Below are 26,010 nucleotides of genomic sequence, written 5' to 3' on the forward strand. Positions count from 1 at the left end.
GGTGGACATTTTTTACTTAAGTAAAAGTATCAATACTGCAATGTAGAAATACTTTGTTACAAGTAAAAGTCTGGTATTCGAAACTTACTTGGGTAAAAATATAAAAGTATTGGTATCAAAATGTACTTAAAGTACCAAAAGTAAGTACCCATTATGCAGAATGTCCCATTTCGCAAGGTATCATAATAATCTTTGAAAATAGCTGATCTACAAGCTCACAATTTGCGTCGCAAATCCGCGTTCCTGATCCAATTTTACAATATTTATAATATATTGAATTATAAATAGGAGGCCAATCTTAACTAGAGCAATACTATATTTAAAATATTAGCTTATAACCTGGACAGTAGGCCTCCCAGTGATTACACTGAGAGTTGTTTTGGAGTTATGCAGTTTTTATTATAGTTTTGCCTTGGCCTCCTATTTACTTCAATTGGATCAGGAATTTGACAAAAACGCAAACATCTCCTTGAATTCAAGGCTTCATGGGCTGAGTAATTGATTAAAAACAAATATTTTTGGGGGGTGAACTACCCCTTGGCAGTAGGGCTCATTCACTTTGCACCTTTTTAGGGGCTCAGCTGTAGTTCTGGGCTCAGCCCCGACTGTAGTCTATTCATTAAACCCACTAGATTTGGGTTGCTGTGACCACTACCTTGGACTGTATCAGCTAAGTGAGAGAGGCTGTGTGTGCAATTACACATGACATAGTCTCTTAATGAATGCATGTACACTTTTACCAACTGGGGTGACAGTGGGTCGGGACCCAGATGACAGTGAAGTGACAATTTAAGGACTTATAAGACCTTAAATTGTCTTAAAAACTTTTAAGACATTTTTAATAGGCCTACCTAAAAAAGAGGAAAAAAGAAATACAAAATCTATCCTATAAAACAGGTCAAACATCGGCCATATTGTAAGAAATATCGAGGCAACATTGTGAAAATAGCTTGCAGATTTGCTATTTTCACTATTTTTTATCAAAAAGTCTAACAAGATTCAATGCCTCAAGGGTGGGGGGTTTGAGAACCACTGTCATAGACATCTGAACTGTGACCCTGACTACAAAAACATCAAAACTAAAGCTTTCAAATTTAGGGAAGTTTCCTCCTGAAACAGAGTGGAGTGGAGGTATATGAAGTAGCATACAATGGACATACTCAATAATGAAAGGCTAATTTAAGAAATCGATAGTTAAAAAATGTACTGAAACTCCAAGAGTCAAGACAGAACGCCTTATATTTATATCACAAGCTCACACTGCAGCGCAGATTGAATATATTCGGGGCGCAACACCGTTGTCAGTAGTGTGAAGTAACTAAGTACACATACTCAAGTACTGTACTTACTGTAAGTACAATTTTGAGGTATTTTTTACTTTACTGGAGTATTGCAAATTTTTTGTACTATTGTACTTTTACTCCACTACAATTATTTGAAAACTTTAGTTACTTTGCTATTATCAATTATTATATTATAAAACATACATTAACCACTTTAGCCCTATTTTATACCTAGGCTATTTGAAAATAGCTAATCTACAAGCTCTCAATGCGTCGCATCGCAACACGTTGTGAGCTTGTAGATCTGCTATTTTGTGTGTGTGTGTGTGTGTGTGTGTGTGTGTGTGTGTGTGTGTGCATGTGCATGTGCATGTGCATGTGTGCGTGTGTGTGTGTGTGTGTGTGTGTGTGTGTGTGTGTGTGTGTGTGTGCGCGAGCGTGCGCATGTGTGTGTGCGTGAGTGAGTGTGAAGTGAATGTATTTGTATATACTGCCACCCTCTGTTTAGGTACACTATAGGCCTACTTATCTTTGCAATGGGTTTACATAATGGTATAGTGGACATGTGAGTTGGACCCAGAATTCAAACCTCTCAATAAAAAGCATGGACAAAGTAGCCTAATGACTACAAGAAAAACAACATCATTTTGTTGCCACCTTTATTGAATACAATGGGTCATATTTTATGACTTTTTGAATACCATGGGTCAGATTTTATGACTTTGTATGGTGACTTGAATTGGAGAACTTATTCAGCAGCACCCTGTAACAATAGGAACATAATTTTAGATATTCAACATGAATCTTTAGTTACATCTTAGTTAAAGATAATGAACCTTCAGTTCATATTGCACATGTGTTATTACCTTGGAGTCACGACTTTTAGCTCTCATCTTGTTGACCTGGCCTTCAGCGATGTCAGCACGCTCTTCAGCCTCCTCCAGCTCATGCTGAACCTTTCTGCACTTGGACAGGTGAGTATTGGCTGCTTCCTCCTACAATATGATAGAGATGGTTCACAGCCTCAATATTTGAAAAAAGCATCTTACAATTATAGTCCAAACAAGACAATTTCAGGAATGTGTGGTTGTGAATAATACAGTGGCCCATGCATGTTCATGAGTGCCTTGGGACCACATGAATGAGCCTTGACAGGTTATCATTGGAACGGCACAATCAAGGCTGTGTTCTTGTTCTTGTTTGATACCCCAAGCCAAAAAATATGCAGCTTATAGGCAACAAAATCTATTGCTTTCTGTAGTCCATTCAAAAAATGAACTTTTACCATTATGCCTGAAACACACAGCCTGCGTCTGCAGCATGTGTGCATTGTGGAGCAGCTCACTTTTTCCTTTCAGCACCTGCATGTTACAGTAACAGGTCGGAGTTTTCACAACACCCATGTGTGCAGTGTAGTGCAGTTCTGTGGTGCACATGCATGCCATACTGCAGAAGCATGGCAAGCTAGAGATTCTGTGTGCCGCTCGTGGGAAGCAGCAAGAAGGGCACTGAAAAATGCTCTGTCGTTGGTCATATTGGCATAATTTTTACACAACTGATTCCCATTAACCCTGAGAGACCTGAGGCCGATTCTAAAAATGTCTTCTAAATCCTAGCAGCTTTCTGAAAAACGTATGTTTCTATGTCAGTGGTTCTCAAACTTTTTCATGTCAAGGACCCCCAAAATTGTATTTGGCTGCCGACCCCCATCTAAAATATTATTTTTCCAGGGTGGCTCATAACGTGACCCGCTATCTGTTTGTATATCTGCTATTTTTCAATATCCAAAGTTTACAATAATGGTTAAAGTGGTTAAAATGATTGTGACACAGATGCTGTCCCAGTTTTAACGAGTTAATCCTTAGTTACACTATGACAACAACACTGTGCCCATGGCAACCACAACAGAAAATGCATCACTATGTATATTTGTCTTACCGCTTCCTCAGCCTGCCTCTTGTAGCCCTTCACCTTCATCTGCAGCTTGTCTACCAGATCCTGAAGCCTGCCAAGATTCTTCTTGTCCTCTTCAGTCTGAAGTGAGAGTGAATTTATAACATTAGTTGTATGTTCATGCAATCTATTCATCTTCTCAATGGCATGATGGTCATTAAAGTGAACATGATATACAGTACCTGGTATGTCAGCTCCTTCACTCTCCTCTCGTACTTGCGGACACCTTTAATGGCATCTGCTCCAGATCTCTGTGCAGAGTCGACCTCTCCCTCCAGTTCACGCACCTTCACAATTGAATTATACATTATCAAATGATTTCTTCTTATTTAATTGACTCTAACCCGTGTTGAAGTGAACTACATCTTACCCTAGACTCCAGTTTCTGGAGCTGCTTCTTGCCTCCCTTCATAGCCAGGTTCTCCGCCTCATCCAGACGGTGCTGCAGGTCCTTGACTGTGACCTCCAGGTTCTTCTTCATCCTCTCCAGGTGAGAACTAGTGTCCTGTTCCTTCTTCAGCTCCTCGGCCATCATAGCAGCCTGGAAAGTAATTTTTGTATTCAAATCAAATATACGTTTCCCGCAAGGAAAAGACATTTTGATATCCATGCCGCTGCCACACACTTGCCAAGAAAATTACAATATACAGTACAAACATGGTACATAGATTATACTTAACCACACAATTCACATGTTGACTCTGAGACAATAGCTCATTAAATAATAAACAGATAATAGTGTCGGCCATCTGCCTGAAGGCAACACCTCGGAATGCTGGGTTCAGAATTTTCTTTGTCTCCACGAGCACATATTTTTGACATAAAGACTGAAATTAGTGATTATTTTTTCCCAATGATCTTCATGGCTGTTTGAATAAGACATGCAAGTTTAGGATTTAGTGTGAGCCTTCTAAAATACATCCTCTGTTGTACTGTAGCCTATAGAGCAAAGGTTTTCAACCTTTTTCATGTCCTGCACATGTCATGAGCGAGGTGTATTGTATTATATTTTTTATATTAACATGCCAAAAGGATGTGTAATTGTCCTGGTATATTGTATTGTATATGTTTATATTAAGCATGCCATTAGGATATCTAATTGTCCTGGTATATTGGACAAGGGGCGGACATCCTAACTTACATCAGTGATGGCTTTCTTGGCCTTGTCCTCAGCATTCCTTGCTTCTGAAACACTGTCATCCACTTCACCTTGGACCTGGATCAGGTCACTCTCGAGTTTCTTCTTGGTGCCCAAAAGGCTTGTGTTCTAAAATAAAGATTCAGTTTAGCAATGTAAGTATGCTTGACTTGTATGTTAACTATTTGATGTTGAGAGTTTTCCATTGACTTACCTGAGAGTGCAACAGGCCAGCACGTTCGCTAGAATCCACCAGTTCTTGTTCAGCCACTTTGCGGCCTCTCTCTGTCTGTTCCAGAGCCACTCTCAGCTCCTCAATCTCCGCGACCATGAGGCCGTTCCTACGCTCCACCATGGCAGCTTGCTCCTTCAGATCTTCTTGGGCTCTGAGAGCATCGTCAAGGTGCAGTTGGGCATCCTAAAATAAATCACATTTAAGGTGGTCATGTTAAGAGAAACATCAGAATGTGACCACTCATTGTTCAGAGCAGCTCCACTGTTTGGATATGTGTCTAACTACTATGTTTTTGCACCTTAAGATTTCCCTGGATGTTCCTCAGCTGCTTCTGGGCCTCAGCAGCCTGGCGGTTGGAGTGACTCAGCTGAACCTCCATCTCGTTCAGGTCTCCCTCCATCTTCTTCTTGATCCTCAGGGCATCGTTCCTGCTCCTGACCTCAGAGTCCAGATTGTTCTGCATGGAGTCAATCACCCTCTGGCTGTTCCTCTTGATCTGCTCCATCTCCTCATCCTTCTCTGCCAGCTTCCTGTCCACCTCACCCTTGATCTGGTTGAGCTCCAGCTGGACACGAAGAATCTTGGACTCCTCGTGCTCCAGAGTACCCTAAAATGTAATGCAGGTTGTAGGACCTTTTAATGTAACATTGATCATATACTGCTACACTGTTTGAATATAAACATGAAAGAAATCCAAGATAGAGACAATTGCATTCTTCATCTAGAACCTAAAGGTTTTACCTCAGCTTCCTCCAGGGCTGTCTGGATCTCTGACTTCTCTGTCTCTGTCTGTTTCTTGGACTTCTCCAACTCATGGATGCTCTTTCCAGTCTCACCGATCTGTTCAGTCAGGTCTGAGATCTCCTCTGCAGTTGATTGAAAATTGTCAATGAGGAACTTTTCAATCAGCAATTGCATTTGAATTAAGTTGGTGTAGCCTAATCTACTTATTGATCTTGAACATTTAATGAATTTCTTACTGTTATTAAAATACATTTGTAGAGAAAAACTCACGTTGCAGGTTCTTGTTCTCACGCTTCATGGTCTCCAGGTGGTCCAGAGACTCCTCGTAGGAATTCTTCATCTTAAACATCTCAGTGCTGAGAGAACGAGCCTCTTTCTGAGCTCCTTCCAGCTCTGCCTGTCCCTCTTCATATTTCTGCTTCCAGTCTGCCAAGACCTGCACACCGTTTGTAATGAAATATGTCATTTACCCCACTTTAAGGACCTGAACACCGTTTGTAATGACATGACGTGTCATTTACCCCACTTTAAGGACCTGTACACCGTTTGTAATTAAATGTGTCATTTACCTCCACTGTAAGGACCTGTACACCATTTGTAATGAAATGTGTCATTTACCTCAACTTTAAGGCCTGCACACCGTTTGTAATGACATGTGTTATTTACCCCACTTTAGGGAGGATTATTTCGTTTTAAAGTGATGAATGTCAAAGCACCTTATCAAAGTTCCTCTGTTTCTTGTCAAGGTTGGCAGCCAAAGCGTTGGCCCTCTCCACATCAATCATGAGGTCTTCCACTTCACCCTGGAGTCTCTGTTTGGTTTTCTCCAGAGAGGCGCACTTGGAATTCACAGCCTCAATTTGCTCCTCAGCTTCCTGAAGACGCTGGGCGAGCTTCTTCCTGTTGGTCGGTTTTGAATGGAATCAAATTCTATTGTGGGCAGTATTTTGTATAGTGAGTGGTGCCTGATAGTGGGGGGTTCCAGGGGTCCCCAGCAAAATGTGTTCATAGAGCATCACAATTATTTTAACCACTTTATCTATTTATACGTTGGCTATTCAAAAATAGCAGATATACAAGCTCACAGCGCGTGAATGCCTGCTATTTTTGACCATCATTGAAAAATCTTTAAAGTGTTTGAAAACTGCTGAATAATCTTCTCTGCTGGGGGGTCCCTGGCACAAAACAGATGGGAGGGTCTGCAGCCAAATATCAATTTGTGGGTCCTAGGCACAAAAAGGTTTTAGAACCACTGGTGTAAAACATTGACCACTTACTTGGCTTCCTCCAGCTCCTCAGTGCGTTGGACAGCATCAGTCTCATACTTGCTCCTCCACTGACACACCTCAGCGTTGGCCTTGGACATTCCACGCTGCAGTTCAGCCTTGGCCTCCTGCTCCTCCTCAAACTGCTCCCTCAGAAGGTCACAGTCATGGCGAGCTGACTGCACACCATGAGCAAGGGCATTCTTTGCCTGTCAAAAAAAAACAATGCCAAAATAATGTCAGCTGAATGGTTAAAATTACAAAAATATGCAAATTACGGTAGGCCTATTTGTAAAAAAAAAAAGAAAAAAAAAGTGGTAATCTAGGATCATGGGCAAAAAGCAAAAACCTCAGTATATCAGTATAATATACAAAATATATAATAATCTGTACATATAGGATGCCAGATCAACAAATGAACCTGGCATATGTCTACATAACATGCTATCTAAATTACATTTTAACCTTTGCATAAGCCTACACGGTCATCAAGGCTATAGGGCAAGTGCTACGGGCTAAGGTGGAGTCTGAAGAGGTGAGTCTTCAGATTACAGCGGAGGATTGGGAGTGAGTCTGCAGTTCTAACTGCTTACCTTAACCTCCTCTTCAACATGTCTCTTCAACTCCTCAATCTGCTGGGTGAAGGCCTGCTTCCCTCTGGTGAGTTGAGAGACGAGAGCTTCTTTCTCCTCAAGTTGACGACCAAACTCACCTGGTTAGAAATGTGAATATTTGTTTCAAACATTTAAATAAATCTTTGTTGAATACCTGGGATAATTGCTGATAAAAGCATTATCTCTAATTAGGGTATTTACCGTTTTCTGTCAACAGTCTTGCTCTCTGAGCTGAAACATCATTTATCTGGCGAACATTCTCATCACTCTTGGCCTTGATTTCACCAAATTGGTCCTCAAGGGTGCGGCACATCTTCTCAAGATTTCCCTGTTAATTAACATTGGGACATTTTCAATCACTGAAGTAACCTACCTGTTTGATCATTGTGTGTGAATTGTCATGTCGGTTCATTGTTTGTTACATGAAATGGAGAAGTGTCCTGTAAGTCCATATAGGCTGGGCTTCCTTGGAAGCATTACACTTTAATAAAGAAAATCAATCAATCATTCATATATTCCCTCATTTTTGGAGGTTTTGGTTCATTGAACCAAGTATTTTGAATTACCTTTGCCTTAGCGACAGCTTCCATGTTGCTGGACAGGTCGTCAATCTCCATCTTGTATTCACTCTTCTCCTTCTCCAGTTTCTGCTTGACTCTCTGGAGGTTGTCGATCTGTTCACCCAGTTCAGCCACGCTGTCGGCCTGTTTCTTACGGAGGCCAGAGGCGGTGGCCTCATGCTGCAGGGTGGACTCTTCAAGGTCACGACGCAGCTTCTGGAACTCAGCCTCACGCTTCTTGTTCATCTCGATCTGAGAGGCGGTGGCTCCACCAGCCTCCTCCAGCCTCTCACTGATCTCTTCAAGTTCCCTGGAGAGGTCAGCTCTCTGCTTCTCAACCTTGGCACGAGCAGCGCGCTCTGCCTCGATCTCCTCCTCCAGTTCTTCAATACGAGCCTTTCATATTTATGATTTTAGATTAACATATTAAAATCCTAATAGGCCTACACATACTTATTATTAAGGATTTTACAGAAAGGAAAACAAATACCTGGAGTTCTTTGATCTTCTTCTGCAGCTGGGCTCCCAAAGATTGTTCATCCTCAATCTTACTCAGAAGTTGGCTCGTTTCGAAGTCCTTCCTGTGGAATACAGTACATCATATTTTAATGTCATCCTGCAGGTATAGTTTTTTCTCCATGGCATTTAATATTGTTTATTCATTATTATTATTATTCATTAATTATTCATTAATTATTCATATTGTGGTCCACGTTACTTCTTTAGCTTCTCATCAGACTGCTGCTTGTCATTCTCCAGGTCCATAATGGATTCCTGGGTCAGTTTCAGATCACCCTCAAGCTTTCTCTTGGCTCTCTCCAGGTCCATGCGGAGCTTCTTCTCTTGCTCCAGAGAACCCTCCAACTGCACATAATAATATTATTGTTCTTATTATTCATTCATTAACAACAATAAACATACAGTGTATGCTCACTTCTATGAACTCACATCGTCGACTTGCTGTTCCAGCTTGGTCTTGGCCTTGGTCAGAGTGTTGACTTTGTCTTCCTCTGCCTGCAGGTCATCCAGGGTCTGCTGATGTGCCTCTTGGAGGGCTTTCTTCTCCTTGGTCAGCTTAGCAAGTCCTTCATCCTGAGAGGCCATCTCCTCAGTCAGGTTCTTCACCTAAATGAACCCAACAAAGACAGTGTTAATAAGTCCTTCATCCTGAGAGGCCATCTCCTCGGTTAGGTTCTTCACCTAATTAAGCAGAACAGAACTTGTTGTCATGGAATAGATCATTATTGCACTTGGTCTCTGTCGGGTGGAACCTCATTATGTCCAAAACAGTTACTTTTCAGGATTCACATCCAACATAGGATGGATATGGACATAGTAGGTTTCTGCCCGACAGCAACGACTACTAACTTGATAAAAACCCCAGAGAGAGTATGATCACAGACCTTGTTTTCAGTGGCGTGTTTCTCCTTCTCCACTTTGGCCAAGGTGAGCTCCAGGTCATCAATGTCCTTCTTGAGCTCAGAGCATTCGTCTTCCAGCTTCCTCTTCTTGGCGGTCAGTTCCGCGTTGATCTCCTCCTCGTCCTCCAGTCTCTCGGTCGTCTCTTTGACCTTTGCCTCCAACTGGATCTTACTTTTAATAAGACCCTCACATCTCTCCTCAGCATCATTTAATGCTTCATCTCCCTGGTTGTCAATGAAAAAGATAAGTGAGGGAACTTGTTGCAGCATTTGTTCTGTGTCAGATATAATATGAGATTCGTTTTGCAGCTGCTTCCTGGTGGGGGGGGGGGGGGTACATTAACACAAGGGACATTAACTGACTGAACAAGCTGGTGAAAAAGGCAGGTTCTGTCATTGTTAGAGCCTGGACGGTACGGAGGCGTTGGCAGAGGTGAGGACAAGGAAGAAGCTGAAGGCTATCAACCTCCTCCAAAAGGATATACTATAGTAGTGCGTGGGTGAGGAGCAGTGGCATTATGCAGATTCAACCGCCCCCACAGAAGAACGACAAATTGGGTCAGGCCTTTGTGCTGGTAGCCATGTAGCTATACAATGATGCCAACAGCCGTTCGACCACCAGACATTCTCTGCCATCTACATTCTACATTAGATAAAAGATATGAGATAGGATGATAAACAATATGAAATATTATCAACATTTCCTGTACAAGTGCAGTTACTTACTGATGCCGCTGACTGTGCAAGGTTATTTTTCTCCTGCACCATAGCCACCAACTTCTCTTCCAGTGTCTTTTTCGTGGCAAGGGCCGAGGCCAGGTCGACCTTCATCTTTTCGTAGTTCTCCTTCATGTTCATCAGCTCCTTCTCAGTCTCAGCGCTCTGCAGAAGAGGCTTGATCTTGAAGTACAGCGCCATCCATGGCCAGTTTTTCACATTGCAGAATGAGCGCACGTTGAACTGGATGGAGTAAATGGCCTCTCTGTGAAAAAACGGTTGAAGTGTGTCATGATTGTGGACAGTGATGGAAGAAGTATACTCACATTTGTTACTTCAGTAAAAGTATCAATACCGCAATGTGGAAATACTCTGTTACAAGCAAAAGTCTGGTATTCAAAATTTACTTGAGTAAAAGTATAACAATACTGGCATCAAAATATACTTAAAGTACCAAAAGTAAAAGTACTCATTTTGCATTTCACAAGTTTTAAAATGTATAAAAGATATTTTTAAAATGGTAGATCTACAAGTTCACAAGTTGCAAAGTGACACGTTGCTTGTAGATCGGCTATTTTCAAATAGCCAAAGTATAGGGCTGAAGTGGTTAATGTACTTTTTTTTTATAATAATTTTATAATAATTCTACAAAGTAACTAGTAACTAAAGTTTTCAAATAATTGCAGTGGAGTAAAAAGTACAATATTTTCCTCTGAGATGTACAGTAGTGGAGAATAAGTAAAAGTATTGAACATTGGAAATACTCCAGTAAAGTAACAAAATACTTCAACATTGTACTTAAGTAGTTACTTTCCACCACTGATTGTGGAACCCTGCCGAGCTGAAAAAAATCACACCCAGTGTGAAGTGAGCGGTGCTATTTATGAGTTATTAATTTCATCATGCATCTCGGTAGCCAATCACAGCACGTCTTGCGAAGTGACGTGCTTACATTTTTTACATTATTATTAATTTCATCATGCGTCTCGATCACAGCGCGTCTGCGAAGTTTGAAGTTAATTTCATCATGTGTCTCGCTAGCCAATCACAGCACGTCCTGCAGAGCTTAGCCTATGGGCGTGTTTTCCACAGCATGGCGTCACAGCGAAAGACACATTTTCGTGACGGAAAGAAAAACTTTCACCACGGATGGGTCCTAAACCCTCTTATAGGAGCGGTTACACCGCTCAAAAATGATACTAAATAATGAATAAATTATGTTTTCAAAGTACCGTCTCGCCATCATCTTGACAAACTCCTTCCTCATGACGTAGCCTCGTGCGAGAGCCTGAGTCATTGTGACCAGAGCAAACAGCTTTTCATCTCGCATCTCCTCAAGGACACCCAGCAGACCAGCTTTGAAGAACACCTACAACACAATGTTACAACTGTAAACACAATGTTACAACAACTGTAGAATCAACTTTTAGTCCTCTGTCGATAACATTAAACAAGATTTGCAGTGTGTTTACCTTGGTGTGTCCAAACTTGTACTCATCTACAGGTACGTCAATGGACCCAAGCAGCTTCTCTGAAGCTTTCTTGTTGTCCATGAACGCGCCGTCGGGACATGCGCTGGCATTCAGTACTTTGTACCTGTTTTGTAAAAGTTCATGGTCATTTTGCGTTAATAGGTTTGGAGCTAAAAGCTGCTGGAAAAAGGAATGAATACCTCTGCTTGAAGTCAGCATAGGGAATTCTACTGGGGAAGCCCTTCCTGCAAATCCTGATGCCCTCCAGCACACCGTTACACCTCAGCTGATGGATGACCAGGAAGTTCTCCATCAGGCCTGTAAATATGTTGCTCTATTATTATTATTAGGACTGATTAGTTACACACTGGCCAAAGTTGCATTAAATGACCACCTCACAATCATATATATATATATATATATATCTGCTGTCGGGCAGAAACCAGTTAACTCCAGCTAACTCCAGAATGTTCATTTTTCAGGAAATTAAAAGACAAAACAAAAAGTGGAGTTAGGAGGTTTTGTTCTTCATTGATAAGAACAGCTGAATGGACCTCCAAGCTCACAATGAGGTTGGAGGTCAAAAGGCGGTGGAGCCTGGAGTCAGCGAAACCAGCTAACTCCACCCCCCTTTGGTGGAGTTAGCTGGTTTAACAGAAAGTTTGAGGATCCAATGGAGTTAGCTGGTTTTGTCAAAAGCGCTTTTTAATACTTTTCATTGGTTCAATATTTTTTTAATCAGCACACAGACGTAAAGGGTGTTCAATAGCACTGATTTATGAAAAAAAATTAAAAGCTAAAAAATGGAGTTAGCTGGTTTCTGCCCGACAGCAACGACATTTCTATATATTTCTTCTTTTTCTGTTTACCTGGAGTCTTGGACTCGTTGGGAATGAGGCAACGCACAAAGTGAGGATGAGTGCTCCTCAAGTTGGTCATCAGCAACCCCAAGTTTGCCTATTGAGACATAAAAGAGCCAAGTAGGGTTATTATTAGTAAAAGGTTCTCCTATTGAGACATAAAAGAGCCAAGTAGGCTTATTATTCGTAAAAAGTTCTCCTATTGAGACATATAAGAGTGAAAAAAGTTATATTGTACTTTTCCCTCCTCTACAATTATTTGAACACTTTAGATATGAGTTACTTTACAGATTTAGATTGTTCTAAAACATACATTAACCACTTAAGCCCTATTTTAAACTTCAGCCATTCAAAGATAGCTGCTCTACAAGCTCACAACTTGTGATACAGAAATTGTTTAATTCCAACATGAAAAGACGTGCCTATTTCTTACATGGATATAATGTTGATAATAATAATGCTTCATTTTTATAGGAATATAATGTTGATAATAATTAATAAATATTCTTACCCTGAAAGCACTAGACACAGTCTGCATGGAACCACCCTTCTTCTTGCCTCCCTTTGCTCCAGCCACTGAGGAGAACCGGGCAGAACAGGTTTTGGTGACAGGTTTCGGTGACAGAGGTTTGGGGAATTATAGGAGGTTATGATATTAATAAACATACTGTACCTTCAGGCTCAGGTGGGGGATAGAACACCTTATATTTTATTAATAAACATACCTTCAGGCTCAGGTGGGGGATACAACACAGCCAGCAGTTTAACTGTTGACTTCTGGTACAGCTGCACCACAGAGTCGTTCAACGGGTCTTTGTTCTTCTCTAGCCAGCCTGTGATGCTGTAGTCCACAGTTCCAGCGTAGTGGACCAGGGAGAAGTGGGCCTCACCCTTGCCTTTGGCAGGTTTGGGCTTCTCAAAGGCCTTGTTCTTCCCAAGATGCGTGCCATGCAACTTGTCGTTGAAAGTTTTGTCTGAAGCCTTTGGGAACATGCACTCCTCTTCAAGGATGGAGAAGATGCCCAAGGGCTTTGTAAAGGAGACAAAAGAGACACATCACCAAAAACAAAAACTTGGTGCCAATGAAAAAAATAATGTCATGTCCATTAAAGCACAAAATAATTGTATACCTTCTCAATGAGCTCAATTCAGACGGCCAAGTCCATGTACCTACCTTCTCAATGAGCTCAATGCAGACAGCCAAGTCCATGCCGAAGTCAATGAGATCCCAGGGGATTCCCTCTTTCTTGTACTCCTCTTGTTCAAGAACAAACATGGTGTGGTTGAAAAACTGTTGCAGTTTCTCATTGGTGAAGTTGATGCACAGCTGCTCCAGAGTGTTGAACTGTGAGTGGAAATATCTTAGCAATCTTAGAAATATATTAGCCCAATCTCTTGTAATTGTGTAATTCTGACAAAAATAATTAGTCGGCCACTTAAAAAAAAAGTCCATGCTTACATCAAAGATTTCAAAACCAGCGATGTCCAGCACACCAATGTAGTAGTTTCTCTGCTGCTTGGTGTCCAGCATCTCGTTGATCCTAATGACCATCCAAAAGAACAGCTTCTCATAGATGGACTTGGCCAAGGCACCAACTGAGTTCATTACCTAAGGAAATAGGAATGTTATTAGTAGGGGTGTGAATTACACAATTTAGAATTTAGAATTTAGGCATTTAGCAGACGCTCTTAACACATTGACACAGAGTGATTTACAGTAAGCAAGGAAAACACGAGGTAATACTGTACATCAAATTCATAGCAATAGTAATCTAGGGTCATAGGAAAACCAAGAACCTATCATCAGTCTAAACAGCACAATCTCATAACATCAATAATCTATACATTGAAACCATACACACTATAGGATGCCAGGTGTACAATTGAACCTGGCATCTGTCTACATAACATGCTATCTAAGTTACATTTTAGCCTTTGCATAAGCCTGCAAGGTCATCAAGGGCAAGTGCTACGGCAAGTGCTAAGGACTAAAGTGAAGTCTTCAGATTACGGCGGAAGATTGGGAGTGAGTCTGCAGTTCTAACTGCAATGGGGAGTTTGTTCCACAGTTCGGGAGCCAGAAGGGAGAGGAGTCTGTCCTGGGGGTTTTATGGAAGGTTCTGACAACTTCCCTGTGTTAACTGATCTGAGTGAGCGGGGGGGTTGTATGGTTGGATACACAATGTGTAGTGTTTTTTTTTTTTACAGGTATAACAATACTGTTAAAATAATGTCAAAGGTGCATGGAACTGCACATGTTTCTGCAGAGTGATATTTTTTGTATGCTTGTCATATATTAAATAAATAAGGACAAATGAATTTGAGTAATGTTCAGGATCATTTTATGTACAGCTGATTTAAGACAGTTTGGACACAACTCCAAAATATATCAGAGTTGTAATGGTATGTTGTGTTGAGAATATAAGGTGTGTATGAAATCAGAACATGGAAATAATGTAACTTACTCACCTGTGGCACAGTCTGTCCCTTAGTGACATACTCGTTTCCGACTTTCACTCTGGGGTAGCAGTATGCCTTAAGCATCTCTGCTGAGTTCAGACCCAACAGGTAGCAAATCTTGTCAGCCTCTGAAATGTTCATAAAATTTGCAATTTACAATTTAGGCATTTAGCAGACGCTCTTAATACAGAGAGCGACTTACAGTAAGAAAGGCAAATGCGAGGTGATACGTTAAATGCATAGAGATAGTATAGGATCATAGGTAAACCAAATAACCATCAGTCTCAACTGCATAATATCAAAAAAGGAATAATGGAAATCTACTGAAAATATATTTAGCTTAGTTCATTTAGAATATAAGTAAATACAATATTCCTTAGTTGAAGATGCAGCTCACCCTCCGTGCCATCATGATAAATAATAACAACAAATACAAATAAAATTATATAAATAACTAGAAAAAGTGCTCCTCGGAGCACAGGTCTCCGCCAGGTCAGGTAGGTTATTGTGGCCTCCTGGTGGCGCTATAATAGGCCATTGTGAAAAGGGTGCCCGTTTCTTCTTAGGCCTTTCACGACAATCGGACACTGCATTCATGATTTGAGGCATTTTGTTCCAAAAATGTGTTTTGCTAGATTAGACCTGCTGGTGGCGCTATAACAGGCCAATGTTAAAAGGGTGGCATTTCTTCCTCAGCCTAGTGGGAATGTGCGTGTAAAATTTCACGGAAATCGCAAGCTGAGTGCATAATTTGAGGCATTTTGTTCAAAACGGACCAATCCTGCAAACTTTGGAAGCCAGCCTTAGCCAATGAGGATGGAATATGGGAAATCGGACAGATCCGTGTTCATCACATGGCTATAGAGATACTGCATACCGATTTGCATGACGTTTGGATAGAATCTGTAGGAGTAATATAAAGAAATTGGTTTTGCACAAATTGGCCTCCTGGTGGCGCTATAACAGGCCCATGACTTGGACACACGGACGGACGGACGGACGGACGGACGGACGGACGGACGGACGGACGGACAGGGGGTAAAACATACTCTCTCGCCATGCCTTCGGCCTGGCGGAGACAAAGATGCAGCTCACCCTCCGTGCCATCAGGCTCAGCCTGCTCCTCACGCTGCTTCTGTTTGAACTTCAAGACCCCATGATGCATCACTGCACCGGTGAACTTGTAGATGTACTGTTTCTGCTCAGCGTCGAAGCCCAGGATGTCAATAGCATCCTGATTTCAACAAGCAGAGATGTATTCAAAATATTGAGATTAACCATTAGATTAAAAAACATCCTTTAAAACTGTGTACAACTCAACACTAAACAAACCAACATACAGTATAAGTGTATGCAGGGTATCTGCACATTTCAAAAGTGTAAATTTAAGGACTTTCAAGACCTTGTAATACCTATAAAATAAATAAATAAAACAAAACAAATAAGACCATTACTGTGTCAAAAGTCATCAACAAACTATACTACAAATTGTCAAACATTGGCCAAATTGTCAAATATTACCAATTTGAAAACATGTAGATCGGCTATTTTCACAATATTTTTCTGTGGAACCGAGTCAAACTAAGTGTAATGCCTCAACTGCTACAATTCCAAGTGCTTGTCAGGGTGTGTGTGTGTGTGGAGAGGGGGGGGGGGTAATAATGTTCACTGACATCAGTAGCGTCCAGCTCCTCTTTGTCATTAATGCTGGCCACAGTGATCTGACCCATGCTGATCAATGGGAAGTCGTAGGGGTTGTTGGTGATCAAGCACATTTCTGAAAAGGGATTAAAAAAGGGTGACATTGTGTTTGTATTCATTCATTTATGTTCTCACTGCATCATCAGTAATTCCACTTACGAATAATCTCAGGTTTGTGGTCGGTCATCATCTGGAAAAAGATGTGGTAACCTCTCTCTGCAGGAAGCTGGTAGGTCACTCTGGACTTCTCCAGCAGATCTATATGGGTTGTACATAACAAGGATAAGGATAATTCCTTTTAACAGGACGTTCATGAAAGTCCTTGAGGGCTTGTTTCCAATGAGGGCCTGTGAGCAATTAGGGGTTAAGAGTCTTGCTCAGGGACAAATTTAATTTCATCGACACATTTGCTGGCGTGGCCTGGAATCGTACCTGGGGCAACCACCTAGGCTCCTAGGTGGGCTCACTAACCACTCAGCTATGGCCGCCCCTGAACTCATAATGATAATGATAATGATAATAATGATGATAATAATCATAGTCATAATAATAATCTATATGGGTTGTTCATAACTCAAAATGTAATCCTCAAATTAACGCATATATAATTTATAATCTGTGAATTTCATACTTACATGTCTCAATATCAGCACTGGACAGTTTACCCGTTGTGTTGAAATGGATTCTGATGAATTTACCCTGTTTGATAAGGCACAATTTGTTGCATCCCTCTACATTGTGGAAATATTGCAGGTATTCTCATAAAATGTCATTATTTACACTTACAAAGCGAGAGGAGTTGTCATTCCTCACAGTCTTGGCATTACCATAGGCCTCCAGCAAGGGATTGGCTGCAATAATCTGATCCTCCAGTGACCCCTAGAATGTTTTAGACTTAATTAAAAATGTGGTCAGAATTCTTTCAAATTGAATTTTTGTATTGCACATAAATGCTTTATGTTCAAAAACATGTATTTGTTAAAGTTAAAAACTTGTACATATACCTTGATTTTACCGCTGTCGGCCGCTTTTTCTCCACTTGCAGAACTAGCTGTTGCAAAGTACTGGATGACACGCTTGGTGTTTACAGTCTTTCCAGCACCGGATTCTCCACTGGTTATAAATTCATACATTCAGAGAAATGCAGTTAGTGAATTTGTGTACAATGTTCTTTTTTTAATTCCTAGTAGATGGGAAACTTACGTGATCAGGACAGACTGGTTCTCTTTATCTGTAAAATGTAAAGCAAACTTTTAGCATTGGATACAGCACAAAAACATTATAGTTATATATTTTTGACATTGTCCTGACTAGTACGTACCCATCAGCATGAACTGATAGGCGTTGTCAGAGACAGAGAAGATGTGGGGTGGAGCCTCAATACGCTTCTTGCCTCTGTAGGCATTTACAACCTCCTGGTCGTACACTGGGAGCCACTTGTAGGGGTTCACAGTTGCACAAAACAAGCCAGAGTAGGTCTGAAAGGGAGAAGAGAGAGAACATTAACATCATACAACATAGCACTGAGCATGCCACATATCTGGGACAACGGATCACTAGAGCTGGGATTACAGTCACAAGTTGCAAGTGGCATGAACTAATGAGCAAGTTCACTTCAGAACCATGAGTTTGTTTGAATTTGTTATTCAATGGTTTTCACTTGAAGTGATATATATCTTGTAGTCTGTGTTTCTCTGCTATCGACCGGTGCAATGCTGTACTGTTCTCAGCATGTAGAAAACCTTACATAGATCATCCATGCTGCATATCGCTCTTTGAGGTTATACAGGACGGTGGCTTCAGTGAGGTGGGTCATCATGGCCATGTCCTCAATTTTGTCATACTTGGGAGGGTTCATAGGGGTGACATCAGCCTCCTTCACAGTTCTTTCCTAAAAATAAAAAAAAAGCACAACTTCAGAACGTATTGTGATTTTTACTGTGCCACTATTTGATTTTAGATACTGTACATCTCTACCTACCTGCTTATCCAAGAGCGTTTCCACGGTGACTTTGTCACCGTCCTTCTTTATGATTTTACACTTGAGGTACAGCTCCTTAGTATCGGCCACATATGCTGCAGTTTTGGCATCAAAGGGCGAACTTTGAGCCTCCATTCTCTCCTTCTCTGGCTTACGGAGGTAAATGGCAGCCTTGCCGTACTGCTCCATCTCTGCGTCCGTACTCATGGTGGCGGTTTTCTGTAGACGGACAAGTAGTTGTTGATGCCTTTGCTGACTTGAGATCTGAGCAGATAACTGTAGGACTATGTGGGACTATTCTTATGTTTATAGCTTCTTGTAGGTTTAATAGGAAAATTATGAACACTCACTTTTCCCCTATACCAGTAGCAGTGGAACCTTGTGTGCAACCCTTAAGTGTGGGGAAAAAAACACACCATTTTGAGGACATTAACATGAGTTGAATGATTTAATACACTACTATTTATAATCATGAATTAAATTAGATTATATGCATCCAAATGTTCTTGCCACACACCACTTCTTAAGAGGGGCATTTGAATTCGTCCTGAAGCAATGCTAGATGTTTTTTCTTATACACTTTAATGCCATTGTATGAATTAAGGTTACATTCAGAGTTGGGTATATAGTATAGTAAAAATATAGTAAAAATAGTGTTACTTTAAAATAATAACTAACAGTAGATGTAAAAGTACTCTTCCAAATAATTACTTTATTAAGAGTAAGAAAGTATCTGGTAAAAAAATACAACATTATTGAAATGTCTATATAGAAATGAATGAACAAAAGCAAATTCCAATCTGGCCTAAACCATATCACTATAAATAAAACAATACACAATCATTTAAATATGTACAATATAAAATCTATTATTCTGTCCACTCATTCTTATGTGTGTGTAACCTCGGTTCATGTGTGTAGCTATGTGGCACTATGTACGGAGTCATGATCAAAATGAATAGCTAACATTGTCTAATACATTTATATGACTATGAATAGCCAACATCTGTATAACATTTATATGACGATGAATAGCTAACGTCTCTGAAACATTTATATGACTCAGTATGAATACCTAAGATGTCTAATAAATTAATAGGACTATGAAGGACGAATGAAGTCTCACTCACCACGAAATGGAACTCTGAACTCCTCTGCAATGAGCTCTGGGTGGGCCCATCTCAGCCTGCTTTATATGAGGTGTTTAGTGCATGATGTGCAGAAAGTAAAAGTAGGAGATGCCTTTAAAAGGTCCGTTCATTCCAATTGACATTGCGATAATATCAATGTACAGTAGCCATTCTAATTCAACATTTCAAATCTATTAATAAAATTGTAAAGCTATACTTCCAACATCCACATGATACTTCTTAGCAATGTGGTTTATGTCATGCCAGTGGCTATAAAAATAATCTTTAATTGGCAGGGTGGTGGGGTGCTGCTGGGTTAAATTCATTTGGCCATTACAGCATATCTTGTCAGATAAATTATTTGGAACATGTTAATATTCCTTATATTTCTTATATAATTATAAGTAAATAATAAAATTCGCTCAAATACCGTACTTGAGTATAATTTTGAGGAATTGGACAATGTCCATTGTATGCTACTTCATACCTCCACTTCACCCTGTTCCAGGAGGAAACTTCCTTAAATTTTACAACTTTTGTTTTGATGTTTTTGTAGTCAGGGTCACATGTCAGATGTCTATGTGGTTCTCAAACTTTTCAGGCCGCGAGCCACCAAAATAATCATATTTGAACTGGGGACCCTCCACCCTGACAAGCACTTGGAATTGTAGAAGTTGAGGCATTGAATCTTGTTTGACTTTATGATAAAAATTTTGAAAATAGAAGATCTACAAGCTATTTTCACAATGTTTGCCTCAATCTTTCTTATATTATTTGACAATATGGCACATTTTTTACTAGTTTTTATAGGATAGTTTGTTTATTACTTTTGATGTAGCAATTTTCTTAATTTTTTCTTCTTTTTTAGGTAGGCCTATTAAAAATGTCTTAAAAGTTTTTAAGACAATTTAAGGCCTTATACATGTAAATCCTTAAAATGTCACTTCACTGTCATCTGGGTCCTGACCCACAGTTTTAGAACCGAGTGGTCTATGAGTTGGTAACAGCGCCAACAAATAGCCTGGCACATGGCTTAATCCCTGACCTTAATAAAATGCCTAGCGGTTATTTCCATTCCCTGTACGCATCGCATATCATTTCAGCGTTATACATTTCACCATACAGTAAATGCATTCATTAAGAGACTATGTCATGTGTAATTGCACACACAGCCTCTCTCACACAGCTGATACAGTCCAAGGTAGTGGTCACAGCAACCCAAATCTAGTGGGTTCAATGAATAGACTACAGTCAGGGCTGAGCCCAGAACTACAGCTGAGCCCCTAAAAATGTTCAAAGTGAACGAGCCCTATAGTACTGCCAAAGGGCAGTTCACCCCAAAAAAATATCCAGCCCTGAAGCCTTGAATTCAAGGAACTGTTTGTGTTTTTGTCGCATTCCTGATCCAATCGAAGTAAATAGGAGGCCAAGGCAGAACTACATAAAAACTGCACAAGTCCAAAACAACTCTCAGTGTAATCACTCTGAGGCCTAAACTACTGTCCAGGTTATAAGCAAATATTTTAAATATAGTCTTGCTCTTGTTAAGAATGGCCTCCTATTTACTTATAAGTACTTATACATATTGGAAAATTGGATCAGGAACACGGATTTGCGATGCAAATTGTGAGCTTGTAGATCAGCTATTTTCAAAAGATGGTATATGATAACTTGTGAAATGGGACATTCTGCATAATGAGTGCTTACTTTTGGTACTTTAAGTACATTTTGATACCAATACTTTTGTATTTTTACTCAAGTAAATTTCGAATACCATACAAGTATTTCTACATTGCAGTATTGATACTTTTATTTAAGTAAAAAAACTTGGAGTACTTTTTCCACCACTGGTAAAATCTGTATTCATGGTCTGGAGAGGGCACTTTTTGTAGACGGTAAAAGGGCAGGGGATTGAGCCCCCTTTGATGTCTGTGTGTGCACGCGCCTGGTTAGAGCCATAAACAAGGACATGGACAATGTGAAAAAAGAGGTGGAAAAACGTGTCGGCACTAGTCTGAACTGTAATTATTCCTGTGCAGATAACACATGGTTATGCCTACAGGAAAATTTAAGATATGAAAAAGACGTAGCAAGGTTGTTTTAAATTATACTGTATATGTATAACCTGGCAATACTTGCCATTGAGAGAGACTAACTGGCTAAACATGGATGGCTTTATAAGAGGCAAGAGCTGGTAAGAGCTGGTGTGTGTGTGTGTGTGTGTGTGTGTGTGTGTGTGTGTGTGTGTGTGTGTGTGTGTGTGTGTGTGTGTGTGTGTGTGTGTGTGTGTGTGTGTGTGTGTGTGTGTGTGTGTGTGTGTGTGTGTGTTATGAGACCTGGCACTGGCTTAATGGGACTGGCTTCACTTCACACGTTATTTCCATATCCCTGTACTCATCACATTTCATTTCAGTGTTACATTTCACCATAATGCATTCATTAACAGACTACAGTATGTCATGTATAATTGCACACACATCATCTCTCACACAGCTGATACAGTCCAATGTCACAGCTTGCCCATCCAATCAAGCAGATTAAAGTAGCCTATAAACCCAAATCTAGTGGGTTTAATGAATAGACTATAGTCAGGGCTGAGCCTAGTACTACAGCTGGCAGCAGTGGCAGTGGCTCAGGGGTAGAGTGGCCGGGTAGAGTGAACTGGAAAACCGCAAGGTTCCCAGTTCCCAGTTCCCAGTTCGATCCCGGGCTGGGGCGCTCCCCTAGACTTAGTGTTGAATTGTCTTTGAGCAAGACGCTGAACCCCTAATTGCTCCCGATGAGCAGGTTGGTGCCTTGCATGGTTTCCTCCGCCATCGGTGTATGAATGTGTGTGTGAATGGGTTAATGGCACAATCAATGTAAAGCGCTTTGGATAAAAGCGCTATATAAACGCACCATTTTACAGCTGAGCCCCTAAAAAGGTGAAAAGTGAAAGAGCCCTAGTACTGCCAAGGGATAGTTCACCCCAAAAGAAATGAATGAAAATGTGTTTTTTGTTTTTTAATCAATTACTCATGAAGCCTTGAATTCAAGGAGATGTTTGTGTTTTTGTCGCATTCCTGATCCAATTGAAGTAAATAGGAGGCCAAGGCAGAACTATATAAAAATGCATAACTCCAAAACAATATTTTAAATATAGTATTGCTCTAGTTAGCCTCCTATTTACTTATAAATAATTATACATATTGGAAAATTGGATCAGGAATGCGACAAAAACAAAAACTCTATGAATCAACCCCGGATTTGCAACACAAATTGTGAGCTTGTAGATCAGCTATTTTCAAAAGATTGTATACTGTACATATGATACCTTGTGAAATGGGACATTCTGCATAATGAGTACTTTTACTTTTAGTACTTTAAGCACATTTTGATTACATTGCAGTATTGATACTTTCACTTAAGTAAAAAATTTGAGTACTTTTTCCACCACTGATTATATCAACAGTCTATCAACAATGAATGTATAAATGAATATGTACCAACAGCAATCCAGAGTGAGGTAAGGTAAATATAACAGCCATGTAGTAGTGGATACTAAAGTGGTGATGAGAATTATTGATCGATTGATCAGTAATAGTCAGTAATCAATAATTGCGGTCTTAAATGTTATGCCCGCGGCTCACCCCCTGCCCTGCTTCTCACAATTGGCCTAAGTGTAAGTAAGTAAGTAAGTACATTTTATTTGTATAGCACATTTCACAGACATCAGAGTCACAAAGTGCTTCACAACAATAAAAGCAACATGTCAATAATAACCAATAAAAAACAATCAGCCGGGGAAGATCAAGTAATCAAGAAATCAATACAGGATTATGTTACAACACAAAATCTGCCTGTGTGAATAGGTGAGTCTTTAAAAGTTAGAAATGCAGACAGTTGTCAACATAACATGACACTGTCATGTGACAACTGTCTGCAGAGTCTGATTCCAGGGAAGATGCCAGGGCTCTAGTGGACAAACTGCACCATCTCCTGGCCGAAGGGGGATTTGATTTGAGACAGTGGACAAGTAATGATGCATCTATCATTGAGGAGGTGACTAAATAATCTATTTAGTCACCTCCCCTCTGAAGCCAGGTCAGACAGCTGTGAGCTATGGCTCAGCCATGGTAGGCCAGATGTCCAGGAGTCTGCCCTCGGTCTGCGCTGGCACTGCCAGACTGACACCCTGTCTTACAAACACCGCCTGGTTGATTGCTCAGTTGGCACAATGAGGAACATATTTAAAGTTCTAGCCAGTCAATATGATCCCCTCGGCTTCATAGTGCCATACACAACCAGAGCAAAGGTCCTTGTTCAGCGCTTGTGGGAGAAGACAGTGGGATGACCCGCAGTTACCAGAGGAGTTACTCTTTTTTAACGTTTATGGCGTTCATGGGAGGCTGAGCTGGAACACCTGCCAGAGATAACACTGCCCAGGTGCCACTCCAGCCCCAAGATGGACCATCACAGCAGTATGAGAGACGTTCATATTTTCTGCGATGCCTCAGAGCAGGCATATGGGTCCGTGGCCCATCTTAGGACCGAGAACCCAGAGGGCAAGTTGGAGGTCTCCTTGCTGGCTGCACGGTCACGCGTCGCTACCCAAAAAACAGCAGTCTATCCCTCGACCGGAGCTGTGCGCAGCCCTCACAGCTCCTCAAGGTCATCACCACCGAGTTGATTCTCCCAATCAATTGGGAGTTGATTCTCCCAAGCTGCATAATGGTCTGATTCACTTTTACATGGTTGCTGTCAGACTCCTGCCGCTACAAAGCTTTTGTGGGCACTCGAGTGGCGGAAATCCAAGAGCTCACAGAATCTGCTACGTGGAGATACGTGCCAAAACAGGAGACAACTCAGCCGATGACATCACACGGGGGGCTCGCTCTTCAGGCTCTGTGTGATGGCAGCAGGTGGACCCAAGGCCCAGCATTCCTGAAGCAGCCACCAGGGGAGTGGCCTGAGACGCCGTGTTCGACCCACAGTGAACCAGAGGATGAGATAAGACGATCCGCTGCTGCTTCTTAGATGAGACAAATAGGAAAATGAAATGAGCAAGAGCTAAAACAAATAAGTGTATCAAATAATGAATGAAGGAATGAATGTCTATCTATCTTATCTATCGTTGTCTGTCTGTTTGTTGCCTGCCTGCCTGCCTGTCTGTCTGTCTGTCTGTCTGCAAATGAAAAATTCTGATTCTACCGGCTTACCCAAAAACAATCTTGTGAGATGACATCATGGCTAAAATGCATGTAAAGGAGTTAAATATAGTTACTGTAGCCTATTTGTCTGCTTTACCCCAGAGGCGTTATCTTCATTTACAATGTCAGTTTTTGGCTCCCTGGCTACTACACAGTAAAATCCTGAGTGTTAAATTACTTGTGTAACCTTTTCAATTAAACAAAAGTTAGTTTTGAATTTAATCTGAAAAGAAAGTAAAAAGAAAAAATATATACGTTCATTTAATATATTTAAATATAATTAAAATAACCACTTAATAAGGAAAGAACAGTGGTCTAATTTAGCTAAACTCATTTTTGGAACAAAAATGCCTCAAATCATGAAAGCAGTGTCCGATTGCCGTGAAAGGCCTAATATAAGAAGAAATGGCACCCTTTTCACATTGGTCTATTATAGCGCCACCAGGAGGCCACAATAACCTACCTGACCTGGCGGAGACCTGTGCTCCGAGGAGCACTTTTTCTAGTTATTTTATTATTTAAATTTTGTGTTTACTAAAGAGCTGGAGAGACGGGGAGACCCCTGTTACTGAACAGAAACACTCTATAGCAATGATTACTGTCACAATATAGCCATTTAAGACTTATTTTAACAAAACAAAACAACAAACTTCTAGAGATTGAGATGTGAGTGTGTGACTGTAATGGAATAATAGAAATATATTTCAGTGCCATCCTGGTTGTACTTCCTATTTTCACAGTGATAACGTGATGTACTTATTTGACTCATTGTGACTTCTTCAATTCAGCTTTCGGGGTCAAGTTAACCGTTTCATGAAAGGAAAACATCACCAGTCACTCACCAGTGGTAGAAGAAGTACTCACATGTTTTACTTAAGTAAATGTATCAATACTGCAATCTAGAAATAATCTGTTACGTGAATGTCCGGAATTCAGAATTGACTTGAGTAAAAGTACAAAAGTATTGGTATCAAAATATATTTAAAGTACAAAAGTAAAAGTACTCATTGTGCATAATGTTCCATATTCACAAGTTCAAAATGTATAAAGAATATTTTGAAAATAGCCGATCTACAACCTCACAATGCGTCGCATCGCAACGCATTGTGAGCTTGTAGATCATCTCTTGGTAAAAAGCTAGAACACAGGAGGCAGGGAGAGACCATGTGAAAGAGGAATTAGAATGATAGTTATTAGTAACTACAGATGTCATTTCCAGCATTGCTGCTGTTTATAGTGAAGTGGAAACTTAGATCATAATCTGACATTAAAAGGGAACTTCTTACA

At 40.5% G+C, this 26,010-nt stretch overlaps 1 protein-coding gene across 1 annotated transcript; it reads right to left on the reverse strand.

Annotated features, from left to right (window-relative positions):
• Window positions 1-1,928: 1,928 nt before the first annotated feature.
• LOC308101802 (myosin heavy chain, fast skeletal muscle-like) lies at window positions 1,929-19,552 on the reverse strand. Its single transcript, XM_080451282.1, has 41 exons — window positions 19,535-19,552; window positions 18,755-18,795; window positions 18,405-18,623; window positions 18,171-18,314; window positions 17,745-17,901; window positions 17,627-17,654; window positions 17,428-17,536; window positions 17,210-17,302; window positions 17,059-17,122; window positions 16,583-16,681; window positions 16,396-16,499; window positions 15,818-15,956; window positions 14,732-14,850; window positions 13,722-13,871; window positions 13,437-13,607; window positions 12,988-13,291; window positions 12,774-12,838; window positions 12,272-12,359; window positions 11,603-11,720; window positions 11,403-11,526; window positions 11,163-11,299; window positions 9,940-10,195; window positions 9,196-9,438; window positions 8,741-8,917; window positions 8,511-8,656; window positions 8,283-8,373; window positions 7,799-8,188; window positions 7,434-7,560; window positions 7,212-7,330; window positions 6,631-6,827; window positions 6,070-6,253; window positions 5,624-5,789; window positions 5,351-5,475; window positions 4,908-5,216; window positions 4,589-4,792; window positions 4,378-4,503; window positions 3,607-3,777; window positions 3,419-3,523; window positions 3,222-3,317; window positions 2,150-2,278; window positions 1,929-2,046 (listed from the first exon to the last, which is right to left on the reverse strand). Exons 3-41 carry the CDS (start codon window positions 18,609-18,611, stop codon window positions 2,032-2,034), a joined length of 5,796 nt encoding a protein of 1,931 aa, XP_080307408.1. The 5' UTR covers window positions 18,612-18,623; window positions 18,755-18,795; window positions 19,535-19,552; the 3' UTR covers window positions 1,929-2,031.
• Between the last annotated feature and the right edge of the window lie 6,458 nt (window positions 19,553-26,010).

Source organism: Gymnoscopelus braueri (assembly GCF_963280865.1).
Source record: "Gymnoscopelus braueri genome assembly, chromosome: 15".
In the NCBI taxonomy this organism is placed as follows: Eukaryota; Metazoa; Chordata; class Actinopteri; order Myctophiformes; family Myctophidae; genus Gymnoscopelus; species Gymnoscopelus braueri.

What these genes read in the sequence shown, in the direction of transcription:
- LOC308101802 (XM_080451282.1), bottom strand. Translation starts at nt 18,611, where the DNA reads ATGAGTACGGACGCAGAGATGGAGCAGTACGGCAAGGCTGCCATTTAC. An exon ending in TATGCTGACTTCAAGCAGAG is followed by an intron (nt 11,527 to 11,602) that starts GTATTCATTCCT and finishes TTTACAAAACAG; the next exon opens with GTACAAAGTACTGAATGCCA. An exon ending in ATGTTGAAGAGGAGGTTAAG is followed by an intron (nt 6,828 to 7,211) that starts GTAAGCAGTTAG and finishes TTTTTTTGACAG; the next exon opens with GCAAAGAATGCCCTTGCTCA.